Below are 12,093 nucleotides of genomic sequence, written 5' to 3'. Positions count from 1 at the left end.
CTATAACCGTATAACCAACGAATTACGAGTACGAACAAGGATATACCGAAGAGACAGACACACAGGACACCACACACAGGAGCGTGCAGACGGATATTTAGTTGTTAAACAAAAGACATTATGTACTAAAACAACAAAAAACAAAACGGAGAACACACAAAGATCAAATTTAAATTACATTTTAAAACCAACCAAAAGCAACCCAAAGTGAAGCGTAGAGAAGAAACATATAAAATATATGCCTTGAGCTTGCCCCTTGCCCCATGCCCCATGAAACCCACCTCAGCCCTAAAACTGTTCCATTCTATAATTGCTATGCTAACGTAAATATATATCTATGTGTATATGTTGTTAAGCGCAAAAGAAAAACCCACTAAAGAACCGTCGGGAGAGGCGAGCTTAAGTTCTGCATAAACAAACAACTTGTTAATCCTCTCTATGAAGAATATATATTATGTATATGTGTATGTGTATGTGTATGTTTGCAAAAGCCAAAGTGATTAGTAAGATTTATATTCCATTTGTTTTGCACGCCGCCAAAAGAAACCACGAAACACGTTCAATGTTTCCTTTTGGGCAGGCAAATTGTTGAGTTTCTTGTGTGCGTGCGTGCGTGTGTGTGAGTGTATGTGTGTGGTGGGTTGGGGTGAGTTGAGAGTATGCACAAAACTATATATCTATATATATATATATATATATATATATATACACACATACATATATCTACCATAACGACACTATATAACTGTTTGGAATGAGCAGGAGGAGGTGCTCTGGTTTATTTGCGGGGGAAATGTGTAACAAAATCAAAGTTTTAATTGAGCTTACGACAAATTGTAATTGTATGTGTATGTAGTTACCTATTTATATTTATTATATGCCCATATATATACACACACACACAATATATGGTACGATTTTGAAGACCGATCGATGGTTGTTCCGTGTGGCTTATTGCCAACGCCAGACAGAAAGAGAGCGAGAGAGTTACATATATAGATAGGAAGACAGACAGACAGAAAGAGATAGAGAGAGTGTAAGTGAAGTGAAGTGGGGTGCGGCGGGCAGTAGCAGCAGCAGCAGTTTCTATGCATATGTAGATGGTACCTAACCGTGTGTGCATTCTGTGCTAAATGCTTGGCTAAATGTATTTACAAACTAAAAAACAAAAAATAATCCCAGCTGTCGCTATACACACACACACACACGCTTATGTATGTTGGATGTCTGTGCATATGTAGAACGAATGTATTTTTGTGGCACAATGAAGCATTTGTTTGTGTGTGTGCGTGTGTGTGTGTGTGTGTCTGTGATCTGCTCTGGGCAGCATGCACTGCAGGCCGTCGAGTTACAGAATAAAATTGCTAAAACGTTTCAAACAAACAAAAACATCCCAACAAATGACTTATTATTTCGGCAGTCACAGTGTGGCACGTTTACTGCTGGGCAGACTATCGCTCTCATCATCATCGCAGAGTTCACGTTTTCGCTTCTTCTGATGCTCCTCCACCAGCTCGGAGATGATAATTTTATTGCCCGTCAGTTGCAGCCAGTTGATGTACTGCAAGCAGTAAATGATGATTGATTAGAGCATGAAGAAAGGTTTTGAGGATCATTCATTTACCTGCGTATTGGTGCGCACACCCGCCTCGTGCAGCTTCGCCTCGATGTTGTCCAGTCGCAGCTCGGACTTGGCCATGTGTCCATCGTTTTTGGATATGTCCAGCAAGTGGCGCACACGCTGCCGCATCGTCTCAAAGATGATGCGCCCGATGACATGGTTGCGATCGTAGGGCGTCAGATAGCGGCCAAACTCGTAAAAGTACGGATGCAGACGCCCCAGTTCGATGTGCGTCGTCTCCGCCTCGCAGACGGCCTTGTGCACATTCTTGTAGATATCCGGCACGGAGACGGTGAAGTAGGCATTGTTCACCTTCAGTTCCTTGATATACCACATCGGCAGATTGACGGTACGTCCCGGCTCTAGGTCGTCACCTTCTGCACCGGCATCCAAAAAGCCTGCAAGACAAGAAAATGCAACAAAATTCCAATTCAAATCTCATTTTACGTACCCATGCGCTGCAGCTTAGTGTTGACCTTGCAATCGACCTTCTCCTGGGTCACATATATATCCTCGATCGAGTAGTAGTTTGGAAAATAGTTCATTGCGGCTGCCTCTTGGGTTTTCTTTTCATTTATCAAAATCAAAACAAGAGAACTCAGTTTGCGCGGTAACCAGGGCTGCACAGCAAAATACCAAAAATCTGCAAACAAAAAACATACGTTAGTACCACATAATGGCAAGGTATTTGCGTAACTAAATGTTCCAATAAAATAAACAATAAACTTGGTAAATTATGTTGAATTATTATCCGGCAGTTGCAGGAACCATTTTGCGCAAGAAGGGGGAATTAAAACTATGTTGGCAGGCTACCTCGTTGTGCCGGCCTGGTAGTGGGTGGTGGAATTTCCAACTAGCACTTACCTTTTCCCGTTGGAAATACTCCATTCGTTTGGGCCCGCACTGCGCGAAGACATGCGTGGTGAAATTTTCTTTTGAAATGCCACTGAAACGTTTACTGGCGTTTCTGCAGGGCTTCCCGAGGCACCGCAAACGTTGATTTACGACTTCCAACAGGCGTACTACCAGCAGAGACATGGGAGCATCATGGTTGCTTTTCATGCTGTCCGGCCGGTCCTTGCAAGCGATTGAGACGCTCAATCAAAACGTCCCAAACGCTTGAAGGGACCCGCCAAGCGGCACGACAAGCAATTAAGATGAAGCCATGTCTCCGCTGAGAGCATCAAAACAATTTATTTTGTAAATCCTTCTGTCGTCTGTCGCCTTCTGTTACGATCTCTGGAGTCTAATTTGACTAATAATGAAATGACTAGGCGATTCGCACGAGTGTTGGTGAATCTCGTTTTGCCTCAAATAGTGCGAACGCTCTTCGACCGATGGTACTGCGCAGACAGCTACCAACACTGATTTAGCAACACAAAGCTCCCTTGCTTCTAGCAACGGTGATTTAAATAAATAATTAGGTATACAATTCAATATAAATAAGTAAATATTTTAAGCCAAATTGATTCCTCAATCGGATTATATTAATGTTTCAGTGTTAAACGTCATTGCAAGCAAGTTATATCAAATAGAACATCAAAATCGAGGATTATGATTTAAGACTACGGTATTTTTAAGTATATTTTATAATGAAGAGGTATATTTCGGTATATGCCTGTGGGCTTGACTTGTATATTTAATCGATATTCACGTGGTCACACTGTCTTAAACTTGCCGCGGGTCGGTTGTGCCCGTTTTCGTGCATCGTTTTGTTTTGTTGGTGCGCAAGTCAAAGTGAAACCGCAACGGAAATAGTTAATAACAATGTTCGTGCAAATTAAAATATTTTCTTGATTTTTTTAGTTTTTTTTTATTGCTAATGTTGGCTGCTATTAGCTGCCCGGGTGTGCAAGTGTCTGTGGTTGTGTGTGTGTCTGCTGTCTCGTTTTGTCATGCACATTTCAAATGCAAGCGCATCTCTCTAGGGGCCCAGTGTTCGTGTAGGTCAAGGTGAGGCAGCAGCAGCTGCCTGCAAGCACCGTTAGTTTTCAGCCCCTCTTCTCACTCGCTCATTGAATATGCAGTATTCAATCAGTGGGAAACGGTGTCAGCAGGATGTGTGCACACAAGCAGCAAAAGCAAAAACAAAAACAAACACAAAACGGAGTACTCCTAATCCTCCCTCCCTTCGTGCCACTTGCATTGAAACCCTAAAAGTCAATAATTGCTTTGCAGTTTTGTTTGTTTTTATTATTTTTTTTTTTGCAATTGCGAGTGCTCTTGTTAACCGCTCTCTCTCTCTCTCTCTTGTTCTCTCTCTCACATTCTTTCTATTAACACCAGATTCCGTCACCTACGAGAGCGATAAGCGCAGCTAGATAAGCACAACCGTAAATAACGGTTCAACAGTTGAAATAATTAGTTAATGGACACGATCATCGCTTAGTGGCAGCAGCTAAAGCAGCCGAGAGGCGGTAAATAAGTAAAAGCGGCAGCACCAGCAAGTTGCAACTGCAACTAAACCAGTCAAAACGGCGTTTCTACAGCAACGTCGCCTCTTCGGCGGCGGCAATGTGTCATCGACATCAATGAAACATCAGCCGCCGCCTCCTCCGCTGCCCTTAACGCAGCCCCCCTCCCTGAGTGGCGGTGGCGGTGTCAGTGGAGGGGTTGCTGGAAGTGGAAGTGGAAGCAGCAGCAGCAGCAGCAGCATGGTGGCCAATGCCATTAGCAGCCTCAATGGCAACGCCAACAGTGCCACCAGCAGCCAGCCAACAAACAACAATCACAACAACAACATCATTAGCAGCAGTCGCGGCAGCAGCTTCGAGGCAGCAAAATGTCGTCCACCCCTCTACCCGAAACGTGAGTAAAATCTCTCTTTAAGGGTGCGGGCATGCAGCTAGCAGTAGCCTAAAATAGTAAACAAACGGTCGATAATCTACCCAAGATCCGTTTGAGCCAAGGCTTAGATCTTATCAGATCTACATTCGATTACGTGGACGCATGGGCAATGGGCAATAGCTACATACTTACTGCAGTCGTTTTCCCAATCCAATCCAATCCAATCCGATTCCAATCAGGCAAAAGCATGGAAAGTCGCCAGTCGCCAACTTCCTTTCCTTTTTTGTTTTGTTTCGTTTTGCTTTTGGCTTCGCTTTCGCCTTGCTTTTAGACGTGGACTTGTACTTGGTCTGTGGATTGGGGTCTCAACTCTGGGGGCTCTTTTGGAGTTGCAAGCTTCAAAGCCAACGGCCCATATTTGGTGGGCGTAGACTTTGTTTTTATTATTTTCGTATACCCTTGCGGAGAGACACTTACAATTATGATCTGCTGTTTGCAGCGCACAGCCGTCCGTTCGGTCTTAGAAGTTACAATCGATCTGCATAGAGTATGAGAAGTTTCGGTTTCGTTCCTTGTGTTACTTTCTAGCTGGCACGCCGCACCCAGTTGCAGTTCGCTCGGCCCTGCCGATGCCAGTGTGTAGGGTGTGGGGTGTGGGGTGTGAGGGCGAAGACAACGTGACCGCAGCTAACGGTACTCCTAGTTGACATGTCGTTAGTGTTCGATGAGCATTTGTGCCGCTGTCGATCGGCCCTCCCTACTTGGACTGACCAAGAACAGGCAGCGGCAAAGCACAGTCAGTGCCCAATGCCGTTGGCCCAGAACACGATAAGATAAACAATATTTAACCAGAGTCTCAGTTGAATGTCATTTATTTATTTATTAAAGCAGTACGAGTGCGAGATGAGTGCGAATAAACATGGGACATGGCTATCGGAAGCGAATCAATTGATTGGCATAATGTTCCCATTGTTTTTAGTTTTTGGTTTCGCAGTTGGCAAGTTTCAAATGAAAAATATGCAGCATTATTAGCATTTAAAAGTTCATTAAGAAGCAGCCCCCCCGAACAACATTCATTGTGATGCCAAATGAGAATGTGTTCCTCGTACACACATGTTCCCTCCCCCCCTGATGTCAGTCATTGTTCTTCCTCTCTCAACGAATATTGTGGGGGCGTTTGCCAGAGTTTCGGATTGGGAATGGGAATGGAATTTTCATGGCAATTAGGGAAATCAGTGCATAGAGCTGTCAAACTGGGGAGGGAATACAACGAAAGGGGTTCTGGGAGGGACTTGGCTGACTGTGGCACACATTTTGGTTGTGGAATATTATAAATAGAAATGGGAATAGAAATGCATCGAAAAGTGAACGAATGTCAAACACGGAGGAGACCCACAAAAGTCACTCAATTTTGTTGGATTATACGATAATACTGTGTGTGTATTCTCCCCACCCCACATTCAATCGGTGTGTTATATTTTCGTAGAGTTCTGTAAAGTTCATTCCGACATAAACATTTCTTGCCTTAAATGGAAGAAAAAACTAAAGGAATTCTGAAATTGAGTTGAATATCCAAAATCGAATGGATATAAAATCTCCTCTTGAAGAATACTTTTTCGCTGCAAACTGGGAATGTGGCAACAATCTGCTATACCCTGTAGTCAGCCTGGGGCATAGGTATTGCCCTACTGCCACTTGAACACAATATACCCTTGCCCCTCTACCAACTGCTGGATAAACAGCATACAAAAAATGCAGTCTAAAGGAGGCTGGCTAAAAGGTGCCTGAAGAGCAGCAGAAGAAGGCAGGAGAGCTGCTCCAGCAGCAGCTACTTCAAATGCCTTCCAATTGTTTGAAAGTTTTCAGCGTGCCGCGGGCAGCAAACAGCCCAAGGAGCAGCCAGCAGCCAGCGGTGTTGCAACTATTTATGGAACAGTGCAGCAGCAGCAAGGCCCAAGCGATTGCCCTTGGCTGTGGCTACCTCGTTGCAGTTGCTGTCTGTCTGTCGTCTGTCTGTTTGCCTTTTTGTTTGTTTAGTAAATGCCTTTGGAGGCTGCCTGGGTCCAAGCTAAACCGATCCGAACTGGGCTGAAACCCAATGCCAAGCGATGTCGATGCACGTTCAATGGCTGCAACGAGAGGCACTTCATTCTCCAGCACTCTAGCACCACCCCGTCTCATTCCACAGCGGCCCGTCCACCACTGTGCCACTCGTGCGTTCAACAAGACACTCGAACTGTAGCTCCATCTCCAGCTCTAGCCTCTAGCCTCTAGCCCCTAGACTGCTGCTTGCCACATCTCGAATTGAACTTAATTGAAATGAAATTGAGATGCAGCAAGAGGCAAAGAAAAAGGCACACACAGGCAGCGAGAGAGTGGAGCACTGAGATTGCAATTGATGTGTCGCCATATGTTAAATGGTCTGTCATAAACGCTGATCGAGATCGTGTTGAAACATTCCCCAAGACCCCAGATCTACCCGATAAATGCTCAAGTGTTTGACACCCGTCAAACCCATTTTCATTTTCATTTTCATTTCTCCTAGCCTCAGAGCACAGAGACCCCAGACCAAGACCCAGACCCACCCATGACGCTGACAGCGATAAGTCTAGTCAATGAACCGCACCAAAGTGGGGCCATGCACATCCATCCATTCCATTCGAATCCGTTCCCTACCCTGGGTTAGCGGAGGGGAATGAGATGAAAGATAAAAGAGATATGAAAACTGCAACGCCCACACAATAAACTATTTTCTCTCTCTCTCTCTCTCGGATAAACAAAACGACAATGGGCAGAGGCAGCCCCCCCCACCCGGATAAAGATCTCAAGCAGACAGAGTGACGGAGGGAAATAGTGGGAACAGCGACAGAGCGGCCTGATTTATAGAATTGAGAGCTCAGATTTGTTGTCAGATGTGTAGGAGGAGCCGCAGCAGGAGGCAGGGGGGAATTATGTTTAGTGATTGGAGTGGATGGGAGGCTGAAGGTTTGGAGTTGCAGTGCCGCGGCTGGGCTTTGAGGAGTAAAGTTAAGGCGAAGCACCAAGAGATTTCGCCACTGCCTTTTATTTGTTTACAAATCTGTGACAATCTGCCAGTGAATGCTCTCATTAGCCGTTTATTTAGTGCCCGATTCTGCACATTTATCTGCCAGATCTACAGATACAGAGCTACACACATCTGTGGCCAGTGGACAACAAGTGCCGCTATCTCGCTGTGCAGCCAAGACCTGAATAAACAAATACAAATATCAGCCACAGTCCTCTGCAAGTTGAGGCTTTTGTTTATGCCACCCGAAACGCAGCAATTGCAAAATGTTTATCCTCACGAATACCCTGAACACAACGTGGAGAGGAGGTGAGAGGGAGCTGCTTGGTCAGCCCCTTTACTGTGTCGTCTGGTGTGCCTTTGATTTCCTGTTTCCATCACGAGCCATCGATGAGTGTGTTGCGACGCCTCAACAGCAGCTTCGTGCGTGCTTCAAGGGGTTTGAAGAACGTTTACTCGTTTTTTTGTTGTTTGGTTTTTAGGGGTTGTGAGAGGGTGCAGCAGCAGGCCTGCAACGGCTCCCTGCACTGTGGAGTCGGGGTGGCTCTTTCCCTTGGCCTTGCGTTGCCTTGCGTTGCCTTGCCTGGCCCACTTGGCGTGCCGTCAACTCGATTAGATGTCGAGCAAACGAGCCAAAGCAGCGTCAGTACGTGAGCGGAAACAATGAACTGTAACTGTCTCCCGTGGCGGCCACCCCTTACACCTAGGTGTGTGTGTGTGTGTTTGTGTGACTGTCGAGGGGTGGGTGCTGTGTGTCCCTGTCAGGGTGAACAACTTCCCAGTTGACCAGAGCTGCCGTATGCCCGGAAAGCAGATCCTTAAAGTATCTTCAACCCAATTCTGAAGCTAACAAAAATGAATTTAAACATGGAGTATAAATAAACGTGCAGAATATTGTAGAATTAACTATTTAAAAGATTTTTCCGATTATTGAAAATATTTTAAAGCTGAATCAATCGTTTTTGGGTATCTCCTGCTGGTGGGGCTGCTCTTGGGGTTCTTTCGACAGTCTGGCAGCACCGCCAAACCGTTATCTTCTGCTCGTGACCTCCCTGTTTTAGCGTAGTGGCCAGGCCCAAAACATTTTCGGGGTTTCCACTACTCGTAGTTTGTGCGGCGCACGCGCTAAGAGAGACGAAGTGAAGAGAGCATTTCATAGTGGGGTAGAACTAGAGGCCCAAAAAGCGGGCGATGGCCATTCGATGGCGTTGCCACTTGTTCAATGTAACATCCCTAAGAGCAAGAGAGAGAGACATAGAGAGAGAGAGGTTGGTCTATTACATTTTTTGGATGCTTTTAGGGCAGTTTCTTCGCTGACAGTTGCCACTCGCCTTCCGCCTACTACTTACTGCTTTTTACTGCCAACAAAAACAATAAAGTGTTCAACTCAACTCGGGGATTTTTCATTGCAAAACAATGTTGCAACTTTGTTTATAGACAACCAAAGAAGCAAAAGGCCACAGACCAAAGGCACAAGCGTAGGGACCGTGGAAAGCAGGAAAGAAAATTGCGTTGCTTTTCCCCCCCAAAATTACGCTTTAAGTAGGCTGTTCGGTATACACACGAATCGTAAGAAAGGGAAGCAATAGGAAAGGGATCAAAAGACAAGAAACAGGAGCAGCAGAGACCTACATCCCCACCCCACCCCAACACCCATCCCGAGCCATGTGTAAGTAATCTCTTGGAGTGTCACTCCACACTTGAATGGCTCTCCCATGCGCCTGGCATTGCATTTACCTAATGAGCCACTGATGGAGATGGAGTTGCACAGAGAGAGGGAGAGAGAGAGAGAGCAATCCTTGAACCGATTAACTCATTTGTGCACTTTGTGTGTGTTTTGCTCCTTGCTTTTGCAGCCAAGACGCCTTCGTTTGACAAGGACCGTGACTACATTGGTTTTGCCACGTTGCCGGAGCAGGTGCACCGGAAGTCCGTGAAACGTGGCTTTGAGTTCACGCTGATGGTGGTCGGGGAGTCCGGGCTGGGCAAGTCGACGCTAATCAATAGCCTCTTCCTGGGCGATCTATACAAGAACCGCCAGATGCCCAATGTGGAGGAGCGCATCGAGAAGACGACACGTGTCGAAAAGAAGACGATGGACATTGAGGAGCGGGGCGTCCGGCTGCGACTCACTGTGGTGGACACGCCCGGTTTCGGGGATGCCATCAATTGCGAGGACAGCTGGCGGGTCTGCACCTCGTACATCGATGAGCAGTTCCGTCAGTACTTCACCGACGAGAGCGGACTGAATCGGCGCAACATACAGGACAATCGGGTGCACTGTTGCCTCTACTTTGTTCCGCCCTGGGGGCACAGGTAAGACCCAGAGCTGACAAGCAGCAGCAGCAGCAGCAGCAGCAGCAAGACCAATTCCCTTTTAATTATTTTGCAGCCTGCGACAGATGGATCTGGATCTGATCAGGCGATTGCATCGCAAAGTGAACATTGTGCTGGTGATTGGCAAGGCGGACTGCCTGAACAAGCAGGAGGTGCGCAAGCTCAAGGAGCGCATACTGCAGGACCTCGAGGACAATCACATACAGCTGTACCAGTTCCCCGAATGCGACTCCGATGAGGACGATGACTTCAAGCAGCAGGACCGCGAGCTAAAGGCCTCCATACCGTTCGCTGTCGTTGGCAGCAACACAATTCTGGAGGTAGCCGGCAAGAAGGTGCGCGGCCGCCAGTATCCGTGGGGTGTGGTCAATGTGGAGGATCCGGAGCACAGTGACTTCATTAAGCTGCGCACCTTCTTGATATCCACGCACATGCAGGACCTAAAAGACACCACACAGGTGAGCCACACGACCTGAGCAGCAGGATGAGCCCTGTGCGCATGTTTCTTTGTGACTGACCTTTGATTTGTTGTTGTTGCAGGATGTGCACTATGAGAACTTCAGGGCGCAGTGCATCTCACAGATTTCGCAGCATGCGCTGCGGGAGCGCGGCAAGTTGAAGCGCGACTCGATCAGCTCGACGAACGGCTTCGATGCGGCCATTTCGGAAACGGATCGGCTGCTGCTGCAAAAGGATGAGGAGATCAGACGCATGCAGGACATGCTTACGCAGATGCAGGAGAAGCTCAAGCAGACGCATCTCATGGAGATGAAGAAGAACGACAGCGTGATCGATGTCTAGGCGGAACGAGAACGAGGGAACTAGATAACGAGAATGAGTTAGGAATCGAGCAGGGGACGTGTGTTGTTCGAGCGTGTTCAATTTTTCACCTTGATATTGATAAACTATACATAAATACAATACATACATACCTATATGTATATGTATATGTATACATACATATATTTATGTATATGCGATACGACTTATACGACACACATCTGATACACATGTCCCATCCTGGAGCTGGAGCTGGAGCTGCAGCTGCAGCTGCAACCAAATCAATTTTATAAGTTCTTAAGGCCCTAGCACTTGTTCTTGCTCCTTTCGTTTAATCTTTTATAAATGCAGTTACGATAGACAACGAGTCACGAGACACGAGACACGAGAACGGTATTAGCAGCACAAGACCAAACGACGGCACAACAACCAAAATGCAGAGAATTGAGCCAGCCCCCCCACAGCAACTTCTTCCCGCGAAGCCTGTCCACCCATCCCCAGTTTTAAAGGGTTGCAAATTGCAGTTTATCTGATACATTTATAGTATATATATTCTTTTTTTTTCACTAGAATTATTATGTAACTATAGCCGCAAAACCGCAAAACCAAACATTAGACATCCATTTTGATGATATTTTGATGTGACAGAACCGAAAGTAAAGTATTCTAAGGCGTAACGAATCGAAGAAAAGATATTGAGTGTGAACCGCATTTCAGCAGCAGGGCGATTACATATTCGTCATAATATTTAATCAGTACGGATATTATACCAAAGTCTTAGGGAGTTTCAAAAACTTGACGAAATAACAAAATGAAGATACAAAATACAAGAAAAAGATACCCACAGAGGCACTTAGAATCGTTACAGAGACAAGACATATAGCAAGAAGGTTTTTTTTGTTTTGTTTTGTTTTGTTTTGAATTTGATTTACTTTTAACATTGTTTCTGTGTTGTCAAGAACAACCAACCGAAAGTAAAGCAAATTCGCTTGAATGACATCTGTAAAGAAGAGTTTCAAGTTATATTCTGACTTTAGTCATGAAATACTGGAAAATGCTTGAAGCTGAATCGTTTTCCATGAATCAAACTTTCAGCAAGTTCCAATTATTTATTCTTATTATTAGCCACGAACAAAACATATTTTGTTAATACGAATTGTTAATGAATTTATTTTAAATGAATTAATTAAGCCCACAACATGCAACAACCATAATATTTAAATGAAATTATAGTCGAAAAATTATGTATAACAACATAGCGATGATAAAAATCGATTTCAATAAAGGTAACAACAATTTAAGAATTAAAACAATATACTCGTACATTTTGTGGGGTTCTTTGGCGGGTCTTGGGTTCTTCATCGCTGGATGAAGTTTTAAGGCCTGCCCTTGATCTGGCAACGCCAAGCAAACGAGCCTTTGACACAACAGCGACCATCTCTTTCTGTCTAACGCAAGGCTCGGCATGGCCATATCTACTGTGCATAGGGCAAGGCTCTGCCGCGGCGCTGCCGCTCACGTA

The 12,093-nt window shown here is 45.5% G+C and overlaps 2 protein-coding genes across 4 annotated transcripts; one reads left to right on the top strand and one right to left on the bottom strand.

Moving 5' to 3' along the window:
• Positions 1-746: 746 nt before the first annotated feature.
• Positions 747-2,854, bottom strand: LOC117581582 (probable DNA replication complex GINS protein PSF3). The gene is made up of 4 exons (XM_034268933.1): positions 2,486-2,854; positions 2,073-2,264; positions 1,625-2,019; positions 747-1,561 (listed from the first exon to the last, which is right to left on the bottom strand). Exons 2-4 carry the CDS (start codon positions 2,164-2,166, stop codon positions 1,421-1,423), a joined length of 630 nt encoding a protein of 209 aa, XP_034124824.1. The 5' UTR covers positions 2,167-2,264; positions 2,486-2,854; the 3' UTR covers positions 747-1,420.
• A 411-nt stretch (positions 2,855-3,265) lies between these two features.
• On the top strand, positions 3,266-11,488 carry LOC117581575 (septin-5). 3 transcript variants are annotated; one of them, XM_034268924.1, is made up of 5 exons: positions 3,266-3,390; positions 3,908-4,429; positions 9,311-9,770; positions 9,847-10,249; positions 10,332-11,488. In XM_034268924.1, the coding sequence occupies exons 2-5, from the start codon at positions 4,153-4,155 to the stop codon at positions 10,590-10,592; spliced, it is 1,401 nt and encodes a 466-aa protein (XP_034124815.1). In that variant the 5' UTR covers positions 3,266-3,390; positions 3,908-4,152; the 3' UTR covers positions 10,593-11,488. The 3 variants fall into 3 exon arrangements, with proteins under 3 accessions (XP_034124815.1, XP_034124817.1, XP_034124816.1); XM_034268926.1 differs by lacking the exon at positions 3,908-4,429 and having other exon boundaries at positions 3,281-3,390; XM_034268925.1 differs by lacking the exons at positions 3,266-3,390; positions 3,908-4,429 and adding an exon at positions 8,929-9,123.
• The last annotated feature ends 605 nt before the right edge of the window (positions 11,489-12,093 follow it).

This window comes from Drosophila guanche, unplaced genomic scaffold, assembly GCF_900245975.1.
Source record: "Drosophila guanche unplaced genomic scaffold, DGUA_6, whole genome shotgun sequence".
Taxonomy (NCBI): domain Eukaryota; kingdom Metazoa; phylum Arthropoda; class Insecta; order Diptera; family Drosophilidae; genus Drosophila; species Drosophila guanche.
The sequence above is the reverse complement of the archived record's forward strand: the minus strand, read 5'-3'. Positions and strand labels throughout refer to the sequence as shown.

Excerpts from the sequence above, each read along its gene's own strand:
- LOC117581582 (XM_034268933.1), bottom strand. The coding sequence starts at position 2,166 with ATGAACTATTTTCCAAACTACTACTCGATCGAGGATATATATGTGACC. Across the intron at positions 2,020-2,072 it reads CACTAAGCTGCAGCGCATGG|GCTTTTTGGATGCCGGTGCA; the intron begins GTACGTAAAATG and ends CTTGTCTTGCAG. Across the intron at positions 1,562-1,624 it reads GTGTGCGCACCAATACGCAG|TACATCAACTGGCTGCAACT; the intron begins GTAAATGAATGA and ends TACTGCTTGCAG.
- LOC117581575 (XM_034268924.1), top strand. The coding sequence starts at position 4,153 with ATGAAACATCAGCCGCCGCCTCCTCCGCTGCCCTTAACGCAGCCCCCC. Across the intron at positions 4,430-9,310 it reads TCCACCCCTCTACCCGAAAC|CCAAGACGCCTTCGTTTGAC; the intron begins GTGAGTAAAATC and ends TTGCTTTTGCAG. Across the intron at positions 9,771-9,846 it reads GTTCCGCCCTGGGGGCACAG|CCTGCGACAGATGGATCTGG; the intron begins GTAAGACCCAGA and ends ATTATTTTGCAG.